The sequence below is a fragment of the Strix uralensis genome, chromosome 6, assembly GCF_047716275.1.
Source record: "Strix uralensis isolate ZFMK-TIS-50842 chromosome 6, bStrUra1, whole genome shotgun sequence".
In the NCBI taxonomy this organism is placed as follows: Eukaryota; Metazoa; Chordata; class Aves; order Strigiformes; family Strigidae; genus Strix; species Strix uralensis.
In genome coordinates, this window is record NC_133977.1 from 26,229,884 (window position 1) to 26,251,474 (window position 21,591).

The window sequence follows — 21,591 nt, forward strand, 5'->3', positions numbered from 1 at the left end:
CTTTAAATACAGTAAAATGCAAAAAAATATTTATTGCTGTGAATCGTGCACTTAAATTTTGAAGTATTCATTCAAAGAGCCTTGCCTTATCAAGCAGAAAGGCTAAAAACTCTATAATAGCTTTCATTCACAGCAGTTCTTCCAAACATGAACTTTGACAGGGTGGTGATCCTCTTTTCCTCCAGCAGTTCAGCACTCAGAATGCCATGGTGTGCTGCAAGAACTAGAAGAGGAAGTAATAGGCAAGTCAGTGTTTAGAGATTTTGGAAGTGTGACAAGTACAATTACACTAATCATCAGTGAGATTCAAATGGAATGGCCTACTTCCATCCTGACAGATGGAGGGGCCCACAAGTTTAAATATTAGAAATAACATCTACTAGATGAAAAGCATTCACAAAATTGTATGAAGAGATAGTCAAGGCTGTTTCTGCTTTTAGATTTTTAGCAACAAAATTGATTCCTCAATCTCATTTCATAGTATTAGAGCATGTCCCAGAATTATTTAGTCAGCTGAACAGTTCACATCTTACTACCTACATTCTACCGGTAACTCCCACAGTCTACTGTGGTGATCCACCAGCAATTTCCCATAGCAGCAAAGTAGTTACACCACTCACAAGTGGGACTATTCACAGTAATAATCTAAAGTAGAACATAAGAGAACATCAATAAAGAATTATGCTTTCAATATTAAGATGCAAATTGAATGATATGTTAATACTAAGATAAATGATTTTTACAGATATTTTGATGATTTCGTTACAGTTGCATGCATTAAGTTAAACACACCTTCAGGAATGATGAACATACCTTTATCTTAATTTTCCTTGTGAGAAACTGGGAAAGTTTAATGGAAGCTCTGATATCTAACGCTTATACTGCTGGTGATAAACTTACCATGAATGAAGCTACTCTGTAAAACTGAAAAGTGCAAAACATGCATATCAAGTAAAGCAATTATACAAATAATACACCTCCATAACCAGTATCTACACCACATCATAAATGCTCAAACAAAACTAATATTAAAAGTTATCAGTTTAAGAGAATTTAAAATTCAAGTTTCTCATTATCACCAACAGGTTCAAAGTGATACCATGATTCCAGTAAAGTCTTAATATGTACAAGGATATATCCTACATGGATATCATAACTCTGCAAATTTTTACTCTGAATGCTGAAACGGTAATTAAAAAAAATTCAGAAGTTTGTAATTGGTATTATTTGTAACAATTAGTTTCAGCAACGACAGTGACCATGAATTCATTTTTTTTAATCCAATTTAAAAAAGAAACAAAAAAAACATTCAAGTAGCCTGATACTAAAACCACTTTTTTTTTTTTTTTTCAGTCTGTCTACTACAGAACTAACCAATACATTAACTTACTATCTTGGAGTAACCTCCTTAACATCATCATTTAATTTTGAAGGGTGACAGAATTAGATTAGGCATAAAAGCCCCATCTTCTTGACTCTGCACCTCAGAAGGCAAGGCAGTGGTGATAACCTCTCTTTAACACCGAGCTATACCTCCCTGGCTGCCATAGCAAAACAGTCAGTACCTTACAATAACAGGTTCCACTGATTCCAGACTGCATTAGATATCTCTGCAGTTTTTTGGCATCTACTTCTCCATCCTGTAAAACAAATGCACACATTTGTCACAGCTGACAATTCATATTTAACTTGCAAGAAATATCAGTGATTTTTAATGCATTAGATTGCCCATAGCGATACCTAAAATGTTCTCATGTTGTTAAATAGTCACCGTAAGAGAAGAGCACCTGATCTAAACTGGAAGCAGCAAACAGAATTCTCTGCTTAAAGCATAAAAGCAGGTAAACAGGTAATTCAACATCCACTAAACATATTCAAAAACACTATCAAAGTTACAGCAATTTCAAATGTAGAATTCACATGTGAAGATAATCAGCAAGCTGATTAAAATTATGACACCTTTGTTTTCAATGCTTAGTATCCAAAATGTTAGCACTTCCACTTCAAAATAACTAATAGATGCTTTTCCTTTTACTCATCAAATCTCCTCTTGTTATTCACCTAGTGCAGGAACGTGATAGAAGCACTGAGGTCCAGAGCCTATGCAATTTAAAATATAAAGAGAAAAAAAGAAGCCCCTCTAATCTGAAAAAGAAGGTCACTCACCTGTAACTGGAGATCTTACAATACATTGCTTCTGCAGACCTATGTTCTTGAGAAGGTGCATGTCAGCACCACAAAAGCCAGAACCATCTCATAACCTGTGGGGCTGCACACTTGACCTTCCATTGGTCTTTTTCCCCATACTGAACTACTGAATTCCCTGACTATTACTCCTTTTAACAAGTGACATTGCAGCAGTCATATTACCATCTGTAAGTCATATGAATGTTAACAGAGACTCTTGGAATACAACTATTGCTATCACTCTCTATTAACAACATTATAAAAATATCTACAGTATTTAATACTTCCTTTTTTAAAAACACCGTGTAACTTTTCAAAGCCAGCACATCCCATACATAGCTCACAACATTTATGAGCCCATCCTCCACTTCAAAAATTGTATGATCTTAAAGAACGTGAATGTCAGACTTAGGACCTCATGCCAGACAAAATACCTTGCAAAACACACATCAACGATTCTGGAGACTCCAGTTCCTTGGGATGCTAACCTGGGAAGTTATGTGTCTGCATTATAATTTTCTAGCCAAGTTCCATATGCAGTACAGAACAAAGTTAATTGAAATCCTAGTCTCCAAAGTTTCACAACTGGCTTTTAAGGTTCTGTTATCTGCATACAAAATAATAGCACTGACATGCAGAATAAGGTACAGCAAATCTAAAGAAGAAACACTATTTCAAGATGGCAGTGAGAATCTGAACATCAACTGCCATCATTTTCTGATTAATTTTATCTTATTAAACAGCAACATGTCTATCAAGTCTGTAGTACTGTAAACTCTACTGCCAACTATAATTACAATTATTGTTGAAAACTATATATGTTACCTGAAGAAGAATGGTTATCACTGGGAACATTATACTAAGGTATTTCTACTGAAGAAAAAAAAGCATGAAACAAAACTTTATTTGGGTTGTTTTCACAGCTGATTATATAGTTACAGTGTTTGTATTATCTTATCTGTCCAGCAATAGCACTGAAATAAGTCAACATGGGGTCAGCAGCAGCAGACTAAGTACCAGCACATGAAGAACATTCAGAGCATGCACCATGAGGCATACTTGGTACTGCTCCTGGCATTGGCTGGCCCACTGCCACTGGCATCTATAACTGCAATACTCTGGGAGGAAAAAAAATTTAAAAATAAAACAAAAAAAAAAATCAGTATCTTCACCTTGATAGCCTGAAATATTTCAATTTTACAATGAAAGTGTGCCTTATGCATGATTAAGAAATACCTGTTGCAAAAAATATTTCAAAAGATAATTTGAAAAATTTTCAAAAAATATTATTTTTGAACTATTTAAAAAAATCTATTTCAGACTCTGTCCTACAACTGGTTTTACTGATAAATGACCTCCATTTAAAGGTGTTTTGACAACACTTTGTGACAAAACAGTATAGTACAACTCCAGAAACAGTTCCACATGCCTTTGACTGCATTACCAAGGAAGCTTTCCAATAAAAAAAGTTACTATTATATTGCTAGGTATTGGTTTGCTTTGGGGTTGTAGGGGTGGAGGCAGTTTTGGTTTTAAACAGATACCACATGGGCATTAGTGATACTGTTTGCAGGACGCTGTAGTCGTTATTCCAGATATACCAATAAATTTTTAAAAAAAATATTAAGTTCTAATCATCTACTTTTCCCTGCGTCTGCTATTGGATCAGTCTTTCCTTTTGAGTGTTCAGCTGTTTATTCAGTCACTTATCAATGCCAGGATTTCAAAGTATTTTCTTTTTATGCAGCTACCACAACAGGTGGCAGGGGTTCCCTTCTTCAGGTGGGGCCACATACAATTTTAAGTGGCTTCAAGTATCCGAGAACTAAAATTTTATGAGCAGCTTATACATTTTACTGTGCTGATATGTTGCCCTAACTTGTAATAGCAAAGTAAAGCATAATTTACCTGTATTTAAACATGGGATGTTCTATCCAAGCATTTAAGTGACTAAGAAAAATAAAATACAATCACACTGTTGAAGTTTTCCAGAAACAATAATGCAAGGCTTGTCATGCCAATCACCTGAGAGTAACATAGGAGTTACAGCAACCAACAAGAAAGTGACAGAACACAAAACCCATGACCTTGTAAAAATAAACACTGCACTGGTTAGATCAGCAAGCCTTTGGGAAAACAGAGAGGCATGGTTTTCGTCCCAAGTTGCCAGTGCTACTCCTTAGCACAGCTGCAAATGGCTCCTGCAGATCACATATAAACAACTATATTTTTTATATTCCAGAAGCAGTCTCAGATCTGTAGACCTGAAAGAAGCAAAGCCCAACAAACCATCACTGCCACTAGTATAAATTGCACCAGTTTTGTAACAAGCGATTTTCAGCTATGGCATTGCAAGGCAATTTCAAAGGAACATAAGAGATTTTAGGACCCCCAAATACACAGTATCAATATTTAAAGATTTAATTTTAACTAACAATGACACAGGAGAATCACACAAAGGTCCACGTTGCTTAAGCAGCATGGAAGCTACTGAACACCAGTGTTGAAAGAGCTAAGCAACAAGCCTCTGTAGTGACCATATTTACACCAAGTAGCTATAACAATTTAGAAACATATTTTCATCTCTTATGCAGCAACCAAAAGTACTTGAGCAGCTTTCCTTTTGCTCAAGGACACATAATGCAAATAGCATCCAATCCTTACATGTTTCTTTGTGCTGTAGGTGCATACTTGCACATTTTCTAACTACCACCAGTGCTTTCAGCTGTACCATCAGTCTGTCCTAGACCGTTATTTCTCCACAAAAGGTAGCATAGTGTCCATGATCAGTGTAGCCTCACCACTGGGCAAAAGAAACAGCAAATATGATGCAACTTTTTTTGCGGAAGGGCAATGACCACCTCCAAGCTGCATTCCAGGCCCCGGGCAGTAGGCAAGCAGTGACCCCGCCCCACCGGGGGTCCCTAACGCCTTCTGGGGGGGCTTATTCAGAGCACGGTGCCTGCTCTACCCACCGGCCCAGGGCCCACGAACGGCGTGTAAGTGGTTGGGCTGCAACCGCCCGCCTCCCCTCAGACACCTCCGCCTCGGCTGCTCCCGCGGGTGAGCAGCCCGGTTCCGCAGCTGGCGCCGGGAGGAAACCCTCTCCTCCGTTACCCGCCACCGCAGCCCAGCCTGCCCATCTGCGCGGCAGAGAGGGGCGGCCGGAACGCTCCCCGCCAGCCCCGTGCGCAGAGAGCCGAGACGGAGCCGTGACGGAGCCAACCGCACCGGAACCGCACGGCGAGCGTAGCCCCGCCGATCCCAAAGGCAAGGGGCTGAAGAGGGGCGGCGCTCCGCCCCGGCCGCGGGGCCCGCCTTGGCGGCGGCGCCGTCGCCCCAGCAACGCCGCGCCGGGCCCGGCCCTCCCCTGCGATTGGCCAGCCGAAACCCCGCCCACCGGCGAGGCCCGCGAGCCCAGAGCGGCCGTTGGGGAGGGGCGCGTGCGCATCTGTGCTGCGCTTCCCCAGGCGCTCCCTCTGCCTCGGGCCCCGCCAGCGGCCTCCAGCTTCCTTCTGGGACGGATAACCAGCCCCTCAGTGTAGCTCCTGGGTTATTTCTGCGTGCGCCCCGGCTTCTGCGCCTGAGCCGTCTCCCCGGCTGTACGCGCGGGCGTTCACCGCGCGGGGAAGGGAGGAGGCGGTGGCTCCACACAGCTTCTCCGCCTGGCCGTCATTGGGTGGGGGAGGCCTTGTGCTCCTCCCCTGCCGTGCCAGCGCTCCTGCTTCTGAACCCTGTGACTAACTTCAGTCACATCTGAAAGGGACGAAGGCCTCAAAAATCACTGAGTTTATAAGGAGTGTAAGCATCCAGCTAGAGGACAGCAATACAGTCAGGATATTTGCATCATCAGTGCACAGAGAAGGAGCTCAGCCATCAGGTCTGCAATCTAGCAGTACCCAGAATAACCAAGGAGCATTGATTTTTTTCCCTCTAAATCACAGGTGACCTTTTAATGTCTGTAAACTCTTGGAACCTGTAAAGGATTGTGGAATAAATACACTGGGCCTGATTTACCACTCCTATACATAAAAGTTGGGAAACAAAGCAAGCATACAAACTATCTACACATACTCATACCCAAGTAACTCCTGCAGGCTTCTAAGGCCTTAGAAGAAAGACTGGCATGTCATCCAAATAAGGTGCTGAAAACAGAAGAAAAAGTAATGGGAGAAACAAGCAGTGAAACTTTCTTCAGAAATCTTCAAAGGAAACTTGTATGAAGCAGTAATAAAGTACTGACAAAATAAGAGTGAAATGAGATAAGCAGAAAGGACTATGAAATGAAAGTAAAACAAATTTAATTCTTCTACAGAAGAAGCCTCCAACTGAGGAAGCTCCACTGAGAGCAGAATGCTGTAGCACATCTCAGCACATCAGGTGAGAGCACAATTTGAACTGCAGGAAATTTTAGGGTGGGAAAGGACCTCTGGAGACACCTGGCTTCCTTCTGAAAGCAAGGCATTAAATCAAGGGCCCTGTCAAGCCAAGTCTGGAATATTTCTATTGAGTAAACTCCCACTACTACTCTGGACAATATATTCCAGTGTCTAATTGTTTTTACAGTGAAGAATATTTTTCCTTATACCTGGACAGAATTTCCCCTGAAGAAATGTGTTCCAATTTTCCCTCATCCTGTGCACCCCTGTGAAGGGGAATCCAACTTCTAGGGGTTGGAAAACTGTGGCTGAATCTCCCCTGAGCCGCCTTTTCTCTAAGCTGAATAAACCCTGTTTCTTCAAATATGTGCCAAGCTCTCCAGTCCTGTAAGCATCGTGTTGGTCCTCCACTGGACCCTCTCCAATTTTTCACGCTCTCTCTTGAACTGTCCAGGACCAAAACTGAACACAATAACCCAGGGGCTAAACACTCTATCATTTTGCTACAAAACTTGAAATGAAGTCAAGGATATTTTGCCTCACCTCAGAATCACAGGTTCCCTAAAACCCCACGATGGAAACCAAGCCTGCTTTGGAAGCTCAGGGACGTCTACCATACAGGTGAAACCCCATCTCAGGGAGAGACTGTTCCAACAACCTTAAACTATCCAACAGACTTCTCTAGGAAGTTAATCACAGGCACCACAGCCTCCTGCTCTGTGCTCTGTTTTTCAAACAAAAAAAAAAAAATAATGCACAAAAAAAAAAATCTCTTTAAGACATACCCAAAGTAAACCATTACAACATATAAGTCGGCTCTACTTCCCTGATGGCCTTTTGTGCGTCTCTGTTCTGCAAAAAGGCTTATCCTGCAAATGGCTGCGGCTGCTCCCACCACCGATCACCGCCGGTGCCTCCTTTCTCATGCCCGGGAAGCCACCGGTGTAGAAAACCCTGACACAGCAGTGACCGGGAGACCCTGACACAGCAGAGACCGAGAAACTCGGGAGCTGGAAATTGAAGGATACACTTCAGTTTATGTTTGGTTTTTTTAAACTCATGGTTCCTGTTAAAGGTTTCTTTTTAAATATTCAGGAGTAAGACCGAGTCGTGCCCTTCCCTCCAGGTGCCGGGCGCGGCCCTCCCGGCCGGTGCCGCCGCGCCCCGGCAGGCCCGTGCCGTCACACACCGAAACCGCAAACGAAAGCGAAAGCGGCGCTGGGGCTGGGATAAAGCGGGGGAGGGCCGCCGGGAGCCGCGGAGCAGGACGGGGACGCGCTTCTTGTTGACGCCGGGCCGGGCCCCCGTCGCGGCAGAGCTCCCTCAGCCGCCCCCGGAGGCACCCCCACCCCCCTTCCCGCCCCGCTCCGTGCCCACCGCCGTCCTCCAGCGGAGTCCCGGGCGCCGCCAGCGCGGCGATGGCGAAGGAGTCCCGAGACGAGCGATTCCTCTACATGATCTCCTGCTTCAGGCCGCGGCTGAAGCAGTTCATCCGGGTGCAGCCGGTGCTGGACCAGCTTCCCTCGCTGAGCGCGGAGGAGAGGGAGAAGGTGCGGGCGGCCGCCGTGCAGCGGGGCGAGGTGGAGGGGGCGGAGGAGCTGCTGCGGGCCGTGGAGCGGGGCCCCCGCGGGTGCGGCTGGTTCCACGAGTTCCTGCAGGCGCTGGAGCACGGCGGCTGCAGCCTGGCCGCCTGCTACGTGAACCCCAGCCTCAGCCAGCTGCCCTCGCCGGCCGAGGAGGCCGACCACGACCTCTGTGTGCAATTGGTGCAGCTGCTCCACAGCACACTGGTGGATAGAATGCAGACGATGCAGGTGGCCGAGAAGTGCCTAGAGATGGGCATCTTCCAGGACGAGGACATGGACCGGGTAAGTGGCGGGCTTGCCAGGACGAGCGCCACGCAGTGCCACAGACACTGTCCCACCTCCAGGAGCCGTGGGACTGATAGGAAGCCACAACTAGAAATGGCCTTGTAAGTGTAAAAATGAAAGGGGAGTACCCAGACTTGGAGGGAAGAGAAATGGTGCTCCAAGTAAAGCAATGAAGACTGTTGACAATGGGCCAGCAGGTGGGATGCCAGCTAAGAACAAGGGAAGGAAAAATGCCATGAACAGAGGGTTAGACTAAGCCAGTGTCTAAGTGGAGGGAATACAGCCAGCTTTACTGTTATTTAGCGTTTTGCTCAGAAGATCATTAACTGTCTTCAGGCCCCTGAACCATACCAGGAAGTAGTGATGGCCTGTAAAGTCCTAGAGAATACTTGAGTTAAAGGAAAGCAAGACCTTCCCTCGCCTTTTTTGCCATAGGTTCGCTGGGGAGTATTGTACTAGACAGTGAAGATGAGCAGAAATACCAGTTTGACAAGAAAGAGCAAGTGTTAACCTTTGATGAAGAAAATTTGCCAGTGTTTACTCCATTTGGCTAAGAATGACTTGCCTGGACTAATGTGAAACTTATTTGGAACCCAAAGAAATGGATACCCTGAAACAGGGTTAGAAGAAGGAATTAAAATAATACTTGCTGTAGCAATAAGAGAACTGGCAAACTAAGGGTGCAACTACATATTTGCACTCTGAGCTTTTGCACTACCACTACCATAGTTTAATACTCCATCTCAGTTAAATGACAGTCATATACATAATTTTGTCTGGTGACTGTGGGGTAGCAGTAAAGCCCAGCTGCACCCTAATGGATGGGGAGCCAAGCATGGTAACACAGCAGGCTGAGGTAGGGGCGGTTTAGGAGATTACCAGCTCCATTCCCTGGTAATGAGTCCATGTGTTTCCCCTGGGTCATCTTTTTGCTGCTGGTATTTCCATTAAGCCCTTCATTAACCTTCACAATCCTGCCAGTTTCAACTCTAACAGGGCCTAGGCTTACTTAATGCACTTCTATATTCCTTTTTGCTTACCTCTCCCTGCTCCCACTTTCCCATGCGCTTCCTTTTAGTGTTCAGCCTCAGTTAGGGGTGCCCACTGCTATGCCTGCCCATTTTCTTGTGTATCAGGATGGTGATTCTTGAACCTTGAGAAAATTGCCCTTGAGGACCGAACACCTGTCTCGGGCTGCTTTGCTTTTGGGATGGTCATTTTGTTCCTCATGTGATTACGTGTCAAGTTCTGCTCATGACAGCCTTGGGACACTTCTCCATACCTTCTCTGAGGGCAATAGCCACTTTCTAGGGCCTTAGCTATTGTACCCTTAAATGGGAATTGAGATGATGAAGTTGAAGAAGGGAAATGTTCTATTTTTATGTGTGAGGTCATGTTACAGATTAAGTCTGAGCTCTGGTAAATTGTATAACATCATTTCTCTTTAATCAAGGTTGGCTATTTCCTAAACCAGTGCAAGCACCAGTTATTATTCCACATTAATAATAGTTATTATACAGTGGTTACTATTATAACCATTGTCCAGTACTACCAGTGTCTCAAATTAAATTTCAGGTCTCAAGTTTTATATGTCCTACGCAAAACCATATGGGATAAATGGGTTGGACAAAACTGTAGTAAGTCTCTTCTGATGAGTGGCAGGTCTACTTTATATCTTTATTTTTAAGTATACTTTAATGATGACAGGGAAATGCTTTTGTACCTATACTATTCCTACTAACTTCCCCAAACCATTTCCAAAGTCTGTCTCAGGACTTTTTTGGTTTTTTTTTTATTTTCACCAGATCCACGCTGTTACTGACAATCGTGGGAACAGAGAGGGTGCAAGGGAGCTATTGAGCAGAATAGTGCAGAAGAAAGATTGGTTCTCTCCTTTTTTGATTGCTCTGCGTGAAACCCAACATGGAGGCCTTGCAGATGATTTAAGTGGAAATACAGGAGGTAATAATCTTATTTCACTAGTACTAATGTGTGGGGTTATAATATCTCTTTTTTTGTACTCTTAGGAAACAATGCAGGGTTCTCACCATGTTGATTTCTCTGTGACACTGAGACCATCACTTTCACTTGTCCAGGGATTTCAAAATCAAGTTATTTTAACAGCTTATTCAATAGATTCTTAAACACTAAAAATCCTTATTAAGCAATATCAGAATTTCAATAATATATCTGTAGTTGTAATTAAACTGAATCCTTACCTTTTATAACCCAATGGTCACTGTGATGTTTTTATAATCGTTCATTAAAAATATGCTGAGGATTAATTTGAACAAACAAAACAAACCTTTTCTGGATTTCTGCTTCAACACAAGGATTAGTGTTTCCTTTATAAAATGGTTTACAAATATATGTGTCATTTTAAAGTACATTGCAGTGTGTCTCCTTGGGGATAAGACATTCATATGTCTCAAGACATTGTATAAAATTTACTGTAAATGATAGAGTAAACTAGTAAAGAAATTATTTACAGAAATGAAACTAAAAGAGCTATAGGATTTGGTTACTACTTTGTATTCCTGTACTGCGATTATGATACTGTGAAATTATCCCAGTGATCCCCTGGATACTAAACTATGAAAAAGGAAGCAGTCCCCAAATACTCTATCCCTCTTTTTTTTTTTTTTTAACTGGGCTCCATGTATGTTTTATAAGATTTTTGAGACTAAAGTTTTTTAACACATTTCCCATTTACCAGCTTCAGCCTACTTGCTTAAGGAGCTCACCAGAACTATGTCTCTGTACTTTTAGTTGCTGCATATGGGACAGTGCATTAAGATGGGGATAAGAGGGGCATGAAGGTGTGAATGGTGAATACAGGTTAGTTCTGTGTTTTCTGTGCTCCACACTAAAAGAAATTAAATATTTTATAGTGCCTTGGAATTTCTATTTAATTTCTAGGAACAGAGAATAGACAAAATGGGATGAAGAACTGTACAAACGAAGAAACAGAAGTTGCAAGCCAACCAGGATATGCTGTAGTAGAGGACTTGAAACAGCAAGAAAATGTGAATGATAGTTTCAGCAGTGAGAACAGTGTTTTGGAAACATCTATTGGAAAGAATTCTGTAGTTTCAGGTATGTCCACTAACTGGTATTTTGTGCTGGTACCAGTTAAACTTTAGTAACTGCAAGTAACTGAGAGAACAACGTTCTTAGTGCATTAGCTCCCCTCTTGCTCAAAAATACAGGAATTTATGGCATTGTTGAGGTGAAGGGAGTGAATGGAAAAAGTAAATCTTGATTTTTTTGGAAGCAGTAAATTCGATTTCTTCCTATAAATTAACAGCAGTAGCAATTTTAAGGGTCATATCTACGAATTTGTTCAGGTCAAAGAGTTGCTCTAGGGCAGGACTATGTTGTCCTACCTGATCTGAAAGGTAAGACTGGTTTAGAAACCAATTTGCTAGCACAGTATAGAATGGCTTAGGAGGACATGGCCAAAAAAATCTGTAGCACACCATGTGCAGCCTTCATGTAGACATTTTCTGTATCCTGGTTGCAGTGATGATGTTTTATCTACTGTGGGCTGATTCATTTTCTTATAATTGAGCAACACTGATGATCTTCCTTTCCTCTTAAATAGCACTTTTAACAACTTTGTATTATTATTTTTTAATTTACTCTGTGAAGAAATGAGTCACTTTCAAACATATCTAATATTGTTAATTAAAAATATTAATATTACTAAATACTTTATTTCAGACCTATTCATGGTAGGTTTATAATATGCAATGAAAACATTAGGTTTACATTGTCAACTCCTCCCAGTGTTGGCAAAGTTTAAATCAAGAGCAATGTTTCTGTACCACTATAACTGCAGCTGTATTGAGTATTTCTTTCTAGATGGCTGGTAATTCTATATTGGAAACACTTTTGGTTTGGTAAGTCCTTTAGTGCTGTCCAACAAGTAATTTTTCTGTTTGTTTTAAGGATTTGTATTTACAGAGCGTCAACATCACGTGCTCAGAAGTACATTTTTAGTATGTGGCCTGTGGTTCATATGGATCCACTTTTAAAAAATGTGCCTTGGGAGTTGATTATGAGCAACAGCAATTACTAGCAACAATTCACAGACATAGCTGGGAACCAATGATTCAGACATATGCTGTATGATTAAGGAACCATTCATATGTGTTACAAGTTCAGATGGAGCTCAAACAATAGTTACAACTGAGATAAATCCTGCCTGAAATGATTTTAGTGGGCTTACTCAGCCAAAGCACTAAGACAGCTAAGGCTGCTCTTTTTTTTTATCAAACATGAATAAATAAAAAAAAAATTGGCTCCGAAAACTGCAACCTTTCAGTGTGCAACAGTAGTAGCCTATTTCTCATTTAGCATGATATTAACAGCATATCACAATGCTTTGTAGCAAGTAGTGAATTATTAACTACAGCAAAAATATCAACTTGGTTTTCCTGGATTAGAACATAATTTGGCAGTATAAAGAAGAGGTGCCAAATATTTAATGATCATTCAGAAGGGATCAGACTGAGTTATCCTTACTCTTAGTTAGGATCCTTTCAGGGCAAGCCTAAGGCTCTTAATTGTAGCTTCGCTGAGGGTAGGTTTTCATTGCTGTTAGCCTGATCTTTACCTGATTCTTGTCAGGCTGAGGGTTACAGATAATGAGATCTATTAGCTATTAACTATCCTGCCACAAGCTAATTCTGGCCTGAAAACTACAGTCTCCTCAGCACTGAACTGTACTGAAATTAATAGCCAGTGGGTATTAGTGCAGTTGAGCAGATCTGTTCAGTGAAATGGTGCTAAGGGTGTACATACTACATGAATTCTGGCAGTTTCAGATTGACTTCAGTCTGGTGTGGACTACAAGCGGCTGGAACACATCTCATTTGGTTTCAGCTGACAGGAGTTCACTTCTGGTCCAAACCAGGTCTGCGATATGAACTAAAGTAGTGTAAGTGGGGACAATGGACAGATTCACTGTAAACATGCACTTCTGAGTTGAACTAAATCAGCAGTGTAGATGTAAGGTAGTAAGGGCTGCCAGGAGACAGTGCTGCATGAAGATGGGTATAGAGGAACTGGCTCACATTCAGCCATCTTGAAGTGCAGTAAGCTTTGATCTATGCACTTGTACACATAAACTTAACTGCACTCAAGTCTTTTTCCATTTCCACCCTTTGTCATGATCTCATAAGACTGTATTTTTAGACCAGGCAGCTGAAAATACAACTGGAGCCCAGATTCTACTTTCAAGTAGGCACGGAACCCACCTAATTTGCAATTTGATGCTGTCAAGTGTTGTCAGTTTTGCAGTACACTCCCACCATTCCTTCATCTATTGAGAAGGACAGATTTCAAGGAGAAAGAAGCTTTTTCAAGTCACTTGAAGGTACTGCAGTTTGCATTGTATCTAAAAGCCTTCACTGACCCTTTTATTGGAGTAGCTGAGACGGAGGGACTCAGAAGGTATGAGGGCAGTAGGGTCATAAAGACAAAGTAGAAATAGGTCATTTAGCCTAAGAGAAAACTAGAGAGAAATTGTGCATGCAAAAACAGATAACAAACTACACACACAAAAACCTGCACAAAAGCAGTAAGTTTGCAAGGTCAGAAGTGAAACTTGGATTAAGGCTACCTGTATAAACAACAATTTAAATACATAGCAGCTCTGTTTTTCAAGGCCTTTTTCATTAAAAAAAAAAAAAAAAAGTTGATTGGAATAATTACACTGTAATTAACTGGAAATTTCAATAATGTCTCACGGGATGTCACTTAATGCTTCAGATTAGGAAAACAGCCTATTAATTTGAAAGTAGGACCAGTTTTAATAGCCTGTTTATATTTTGGTCCTCCTTTTATATTTTCTGATGTTTGGAACTTATTCTATGACATAATGCAGCACAGGACAGGAAACAAAGAGTTTTCTAATTAATAGTGCATAGGTCCTTTTTTTTTTCATTGCATTCCATTGTCTTTATACTTATTAGTGAAAAGTGACTGAAAATCTTTCTGTGGAATATGCTGCATTAAAATGTGCAAGTAGCACTGTAAGGGAAGACAGCTGTTAGAATGTCAACTCTTTTATCTTCGTTATTTTGGAAAGGCTTACTGGTTTTATTTTATTTTAAAATAATTCATGGATGTTGCCACAGTTGAAAAAGGAGAACATTATTCTATTCACCTTTCATTTGGAAGATGGGTATTTTGCATTTCACTTCACCACTGACATTTTCTGTTTATTTTGTAATGCGTGCTGCACATAGTAATTCAGATAATTATGTACAAACCACTTTGTGGATGCATATTCTCTGCTGCATAAACATCCTTAAATAGGTCATTTTAGATGGGAGAGCACATAGAATAGATACATAGAATCTTAATTTTGTCCTCTCTTTCCTAATCCGCATGGATTCCTAGAAAGTGAAAACAAGAGACAGCAGTGTCATCTTCATAGCTGAAATTCTCACTAATGATACTTAATAGTTTGTCACAGGTCTCTGAACATGGATTATATGGTGAGGTTCTCTTCTTTTATCAGGGCAATGCTGTCTTTTAGTGTGATATTAAATGTATGCTATTTTATAATAATAGGAAAATTTTATATAAATCGGGCTTCTGCTGTGAATATATTTTTTAAGTGCCCTTCTGTTGATTGCATTCAACATCATTCACAGCATCTGTTTTGCTTTATGAATTATTTGTTGAGGACAATACTGATATGGACCATTAGGGGATATTCACCGGAAAATGAAAAACTTGATAGGACACAGGTTCACAAGATAATTAAGCAAAACAGAGGTCAGTGCTATTATTCTGACTGATTTCTTAGGCACACTGTGAGCTTAGTTGCAGGGTGCTGCAGGTAAGCTGACAGTGCAGGGTGAGGCTGTTCGCAGCAGATTTTTCCAGAGGAACTGTGTATCTCTTTAGATATTTAAGGGACTGAGTTTTGGAAAATCTAGCTATATAAATTGCATTTGTGCCTGAAGAAAAGTCAGTGTAATACATTGATTACCCAGCAGAGGGAGAGCTTAACATTAGAATATCTACAGTAAACTTGCCAGATTTCTGTGGCAATGTCCAAGTCTTCTGTTGGGTATAACGGGATCATCAGTCTGCTTTTACTTGCAAATAGTTCGGAAGATTTAATAATTCCTCTCTGCTTTTATTTACCTGGGAACTGTGGTTTAGTCTTTCATGTTACATGAAGAAACCTTTTTTTAAAAAAAAAAGTCACAGTTCTGGTTTTGATTTTCTTCTACTACAGATATGACTCATATGGCTTACAGGGAGTAAAAGAGAATGTCTTCAGTTTGCCAGCAGTGCTATGTATCCAGTAGACCAAAATATTTTTCTTTTTTTTCTTTTTTTTTTTTTTTTGGCTCTTCACCCCTCTGAAAAGATACAGTAAACTAGGGTTAGAGGGGATCATGCAGGTGGTCATGTCTGGACCCCTTCTTTCAAGCAAACAGAATGTAGGTGCCTGATAGCAATAAATCATGATCCACATTGCCTTACCTCTCCTGTGTTTTGGATTTTCATCTTCCACTACATATTTTCTTCCTTAAGAAAATTAATTATATTGTTCACAGTTTTTTCTTTACCTAAGAAAAAGTTTAATAAAGGAAATTATACCTCACCCATCCCTGCCAGACATTTGTCTAGCCTATTTTAACAACTTAGGGAGAGAGCAAACAATATGCTTTTGCTATTTATATTTGTATAGCAAATACACTATACTACATTTGTTTGTGCTTTTCATTTAGAGTCAGATGTCTCCTTAGGAGATGGAAGTGTCAGTAACTTGGATGAAAACCTGGGACAGAGCTGCACAACCAGCGATACAGGTATGTTTCCCTTCTGTTATTTAGTAATTGTAAAATAAGATGGGCTAGAGCAAAAGTAAATGGAAGGCTTTCACTGTGAAGTCTAGTTCACAGTATCTAGATGCCAGACTTCCTCTTATTTTGTTGGAAAACAGATGCCATTTTTATGGGTCTGGACTTAAGTCCCAGCTCCAAAAGCGTTGATCTACTGAGGTCGTCTGAATAGGTCTCTAGGCATCGTCATCATACAAAATGGTCAGTGATGCAGAATGATAGAATCACAAAGGCTGGAAGGGACTTCCAGAAGTCGTCCAGTGCAGTCGCCTGTACAGATATTCATAATGCTGCCATATATATGTGCTTCTTTTGTTCTCAGAGAGGAGCTAGATTGTGCCTGGCCCCTGCATAGAGTAAGTGAGAGGGACATGCTTTAGAGACATTTAAGGGTGAGGAGAAGCATTTCCAGGGTACCTGCAGAATGGTAGCAAAGGTCCACCTTGGACCTAAGTAATTTAGTAGTACTGTTTGTAAAAGCAGTGTAATCAATGGAGGTTACTATCTGAAGACCTTTCCAAATCTCAGATTTAAACATATGTGCAAGTTCTAAATATAGTTTTAGACTAAATATTGGATTATGTTTACATAATACTTTGCAGACAGATATGAACTTGCTATGTATATTCTCTGAGCCCAGTTAAATACTGCTGTTGTAAAAGACATCCCAATTTTTTTTCTTCTTTTTTTTAATCTTAGACCTCAGGCAGAACTAATTTGCAGCTGTCCACCATGGTGAACAACCTGTGTTTGCCTACACAAAATTCAAGAGGAACCAGTTACCTTTTGGAATCTAGCCTTTATAAAGTCTGTGCTGGGCCTGTGTCTTGTACAAGGGCTCAAAACAATCTGGGTACCTTTCAGGCCAGCTCTGCCTAGTAAAGCTAGTACTAGATCAGTAAAGTCAAGGTAAATGTTACATATCATATGCCTTCAAAGTGTTTACTATAAATGCTTTTAAAATAGTTTCAGGCTTTTGAAATATTGAAGTTCATGTATTTTGTAAGTACACAGAAAATTCAGGATATCTCAGATCTAAATTGCTACCCTATAGCTAGGATTTTAGTCTATGTATTGCTAACTATAAATATACTTTGCACTTCTGCATCAACTAAGGTGACTCATCAGTCACATTGTATTTTTTTCCTCACTGTGTCACATGAAATGACTGGGCACAGCAACTTTTCTGTTCTCTGGACAGTCACACTATATCAGTTGGTCAGGCTGATACAGGATACTGGTATATGATAGCACATATATATGTATGCCCTGGTACTTTAAGATTCCTGAAAAATCACACATTAAGTAAATTGATCATTGGCTATATCCAGCAGTCCAGCAGGAAGAAACACAAGTCACTACAATTATGTGAAGAATCAAGAATAGACTTTTTTTTTCCCCAATGTTTACTTGCTATTTGTTCTGTTTACATGTGGCTTTAAAAACTAGTTAAAATGTTTTAAAAACATTCATGCCTTTTAATCATGTCTAGTGAACTCAGTGAGAGCAACTATGAGAAAAAAAGCAAAGAAGATACAGACTGTCTTTGTGATATTTATGGATTTTATAATTTGAAATTTTGCAGTAAGACTGTTGTATTAATAGAGGTGTTTGGATAGTGTCTTAATGCACTGACATGATTTGGATTTCAATGCAAAGAATCATGGATTTAGTTGCAGTTTTCTGGGCAAGGATCACTTCACGTTTAAGATAAATGGTGAAATTAGGACAATAGATGAATAATTATCATCTTTCTTTTAGCCCAGAGCAGTAATTCATATGAACCTTGTATGAAGGCAGACAACTTCCCTAAAGTTATACCGTGCACAATGAAAATTCTTTAATGGAATCATATCCTGTGAAAAGATTCCTGTATTAGCCTTTATCTAAACAGGGGCTGAGGAAGCTAGGAGAGAGCTAAGTTAAATATTTTTTAGGCCTGGACAGTTAATTGAGGATGTTAAGGAACTGAAATTTAACCAAACAGATGGGTGATAAAGTGCTAGTTTCAATACGATTGAACTATTGAATTTAGCCAACCAGAAAGCAAACAACGTTCTTCCTCAAAAGGGAGTAGTAGAAGTCAGATAAGTAACCACAAGTACTCTCTGTTGTGAATTTCCCTGTGTTCCAGGTAGTACTGCACTCACACTAAAAGGCAAAACAAGCAAAAAACACTTAAGAATGGCATTCAGGTGTTTCCATCAGCAGTATTTTATCAAGCTTCATTACTTTTTGTTAGTTTAATTTTATTTAATGGAATCAGGGATACTAGAAAAATACACTTATTTTGTGTGTAATGTATCAGTGATAATAAAATCCTCATGATTCTTCATTTAATGATATCATCAGGAAATAAAACTGCAGGGTTTTTTCCCTCATTTTTAGTCTAGTAGAATGAATTTGTGCCTTTCCTTCACTGAGGACAGTTAATGCTTGGAGGGTGATTTAAACATGTCTGTAGGGGAAAAAAAAAGCCCAAAACTCCATTGAAATAAATCCTTATGTTATTAATATATATAATTTCTGACTTCCTAAATATATGTTAACTTGAGACTTGATACGCTTTTCTTACTGCCTGAAATAATGCAACGGCATTTTTCTGCTTTTAACTTTTGAATGTTGTTTGTTTCACCTGTGAGCCATAGATCTGAACTCTCTGTCATTGCATTTTATATGATAGATGGAACATTTTGGCCTTCAGGTGGCAAATGTATATGGCTTTTTAGTGAACAGCTCAGCTGCATTACACATGAGTCAGTCTGGAAGCAGCGCAATCTACCATGAATAGGTGTGATACATTCTGCAGTTAGCTCTATCTTGTATGGGCAATTGAATTTTCTTATCTATTTGATCTTTATACTTTATAACTCCCTTCATTGTTTTTTAAGTGGTCCCTATCTCTTTTTCATTCTATGGCTCCATCCTCTTTTTTCATCCTCTGGGAAGCGTTTAAAAAGGTATCTCACTTGCAACCAAATAAATTTCAGTATTGATGAAAGAGAACGTCACATAAGATTGACTAGATTATAAATACTGCAGCTCTGAACACAACCTTTGTTGGTCCCAGTGCTACTGAACTGTATCGTTTGAATTCATACGTAATAATAGTCATGTCAGCATAGATGAGTGAAGACATACTGTGGCTTATTCCACCTACCCTGGTTCGTGACTGGATGTAAGCTGATTCAGAGTTGCACAGGTCTACAGAGCAGCATTGCCTATGCTAATATGCCCTCTTTCTATTTAATCAGAAGATGCTTCTGATAATTAATATTTTTTTCCCTTTGACGTTTGTTCAATAATTTGATAAATGTTCTATGCCTCCTGTTTGATACTTATATTTCTTTGTACCCTTAGATGAAGATGAAGTGGAGAGCAGAGCTTCACCTGAGCCAGATCTGATCCTGAGAGATTACCAGATGGAAGTTGCAAAGCCAGCACTGAATGGGGAGAATATTATCATATGTCTCCCTACAGGCAGTGGTAAAACCAGAGTGGCTGTTTACATTACCAAAGATCACTTGGATAAGAAGAAAAGAGCATCAGAGCCCGGAAAAGTTATAGTACTTGTTAATAAGGTATGCTGGCCCATTTTTAAAAAAATAGTATTTTTCAAACCTCATGCACTGTTATTATAGAACGTGTAAAATTAATGTAAACATGTTTCTCAGCTTCTCCAGATGTAACTGTGTTTAAAGACATACAGCATCAGACTGTCATGTCCATTGCACCATCATCATGGTGCAAGCATGAATGATTTTAGTTTACCCCAGTTCAAGTGCAAATTTAGATATGCCCTAATAACCACATTAGTGGAAAAAGTAAAATTTCATGTTAGAATGAATAGAGCTAAAATCATATTTTAAAAAATAAAAATATTTTTTCACATTCTATTTTTGGATTTGGTGATGAAGACCACCTAATGAGTCTCACAGTAGTTAGGGAATATTCTGTCAGACTTTCTGATAATTGTTGTAATTTTTACAGTTAAATTTAGCACATATAAAGTAATATTCTATTGTGATATTAAAATATAGAAATACATTGAATAATTTTATTAAAATCTATCCATATCCCTTTATAAGAATAACATTGATAGCATGTTACAAGCTCAGTTAAAGAGCCAGAGAATGCGTGCATGGTTTGTTCGTTCTTTCCAAGACAATTAAACCAAAGTTCTTGGGACAAAATGCTTTCATAGGAGCAGTTGGAGGGGAGAGGTTGCTTTGGGGATTTTTTATGCTTGACTTCGTTTTCTGTGTTTGGTGGGATTTTTTTTTTTTTTTAATCCTACCCTGCTGTGAATAAGGGGATGTTTGCTTTTTTAAACAAGTACATTCTACGCAAAATGTATGTTCACCTAACAGTATTTCTAGCAAACAGGCATGTATTTTCAATCCTCTATATGCTGTGGTTTAAACTCTTTGGAAACTTTTATCCAGGTACCACTGGTAGAACAACATTTACGAAAGGAGTTTACTCCATTCCTGAAGCGTTGGTATCAGGTTATTGGTTTAAGTGGTGATTCTCAACTGAAAATCTCATTTCCTGAAGTTGTCAGAAGAAATGATGTCATCATCAGTACAGCACAGATCCTTGAGAATTCACTGTTAAATGCAGCCAAAGAAGATGAAGAAGGTGTCCACTTATCAGGCAAGTTCTTAATTATGAAATTTTTACAGAAAGACTAAAAGTATGTCTCTGTTCTAGAAAGCTGCAGAGTAAAAATGTGCCACATCGAGTAGTTAATATTTTTTCAGTTGACTGGTTTTATAAATGCAACCTGAGAGTCAAAAACAGATCTTAGTTGATGAGCATGCAGTTTTTTCAGGGCGGATTAGACTCTTACAGTTCATTTGTACTAAATATTTGTTACGCTTCCTATTTTATCTAGCTCAAGCACAACGTAGTGCAAATGCAGCTGAACTGGTTCCACTTTCCAAGCTTGGTAGAGCATTGAGTTACATCACGCAGAAGCCATAAACAGGATGAGAAAAAAATAAAAACTCAAATGTAGTCGGTAGTTTGAGAAGTATAGTGGAACACAAGATAAAAGCCAATCTGTACTAGAAGTTGTATTCTTTAAACTCTTTATCTTTTTGCTAACGTAAAAGATCTCAGAGGTTGGCAGATATAATGGTGTCCTACAACAGGTGAAGGAAATTGAAGAAAACAAAAGTACAAGATGAGATGAGGTAAAATTGTTTGCCCAGAATACTAAAGTGGCAGATATCTATGGGAGATCAGAAAGGAAATGGTATTATCTGCCAGTGATGTACA

The 21,591-nt window shown here is 39.8% G+C and overlaps 1 protein-coding gene and 1 long non-coding RNA gene across 2 annotated transcripts in view; one reads left to right on the top strand and one right to left on the bottom strand.

Moving 5' to 3' along the window:
- Positions 1-7,987, bottom strand: LOC141945327 (uncharacterized). Its single transcript, XR_012629495.1, has 3 exons — positions 7,944-7,987; positions 1,566-1,640; positions 1-223 (listed from the first exon to the last, which is right to left on the bottom strand). It is a non-coding gene; the product is annotated as an uncharacterized LOC141945327 (long non-coding RNA).
- Positions 7,818-21,591, top strand: part of IFIH1 (interferon induced with helicase C domain 1) — a 25,986-nt gene continuing 12,212 nt past the window's right edge. The window contains exons 1-6 of the mRNA XM_074873348.1: positions 7,818-8,434; positions 10,243-10,399; positions 11,357-11,533; positions 16,195-16,275; positions 19,669-19,889; positions 20,754-20,964. Of these exons, the coding sequence (XP_074729449.1) occupies positions 7,985-8,434; positions 10,243-10,399; positions 11,357-11,533; positions 16,195-16,275; positions 19,669-19,889; positions 20,754-20,964 (1,297 nt within the window). The 5' untranslated portion in view covers positions 7,818-7,984. The remainder of the gene's footprint in view (positions 8,435-10,242; positions 10,400-11,356; positions 11,534-16,194; positions 16,276-19,668; positions 19,890-20,753; positions 20,965-21,591) is intronic.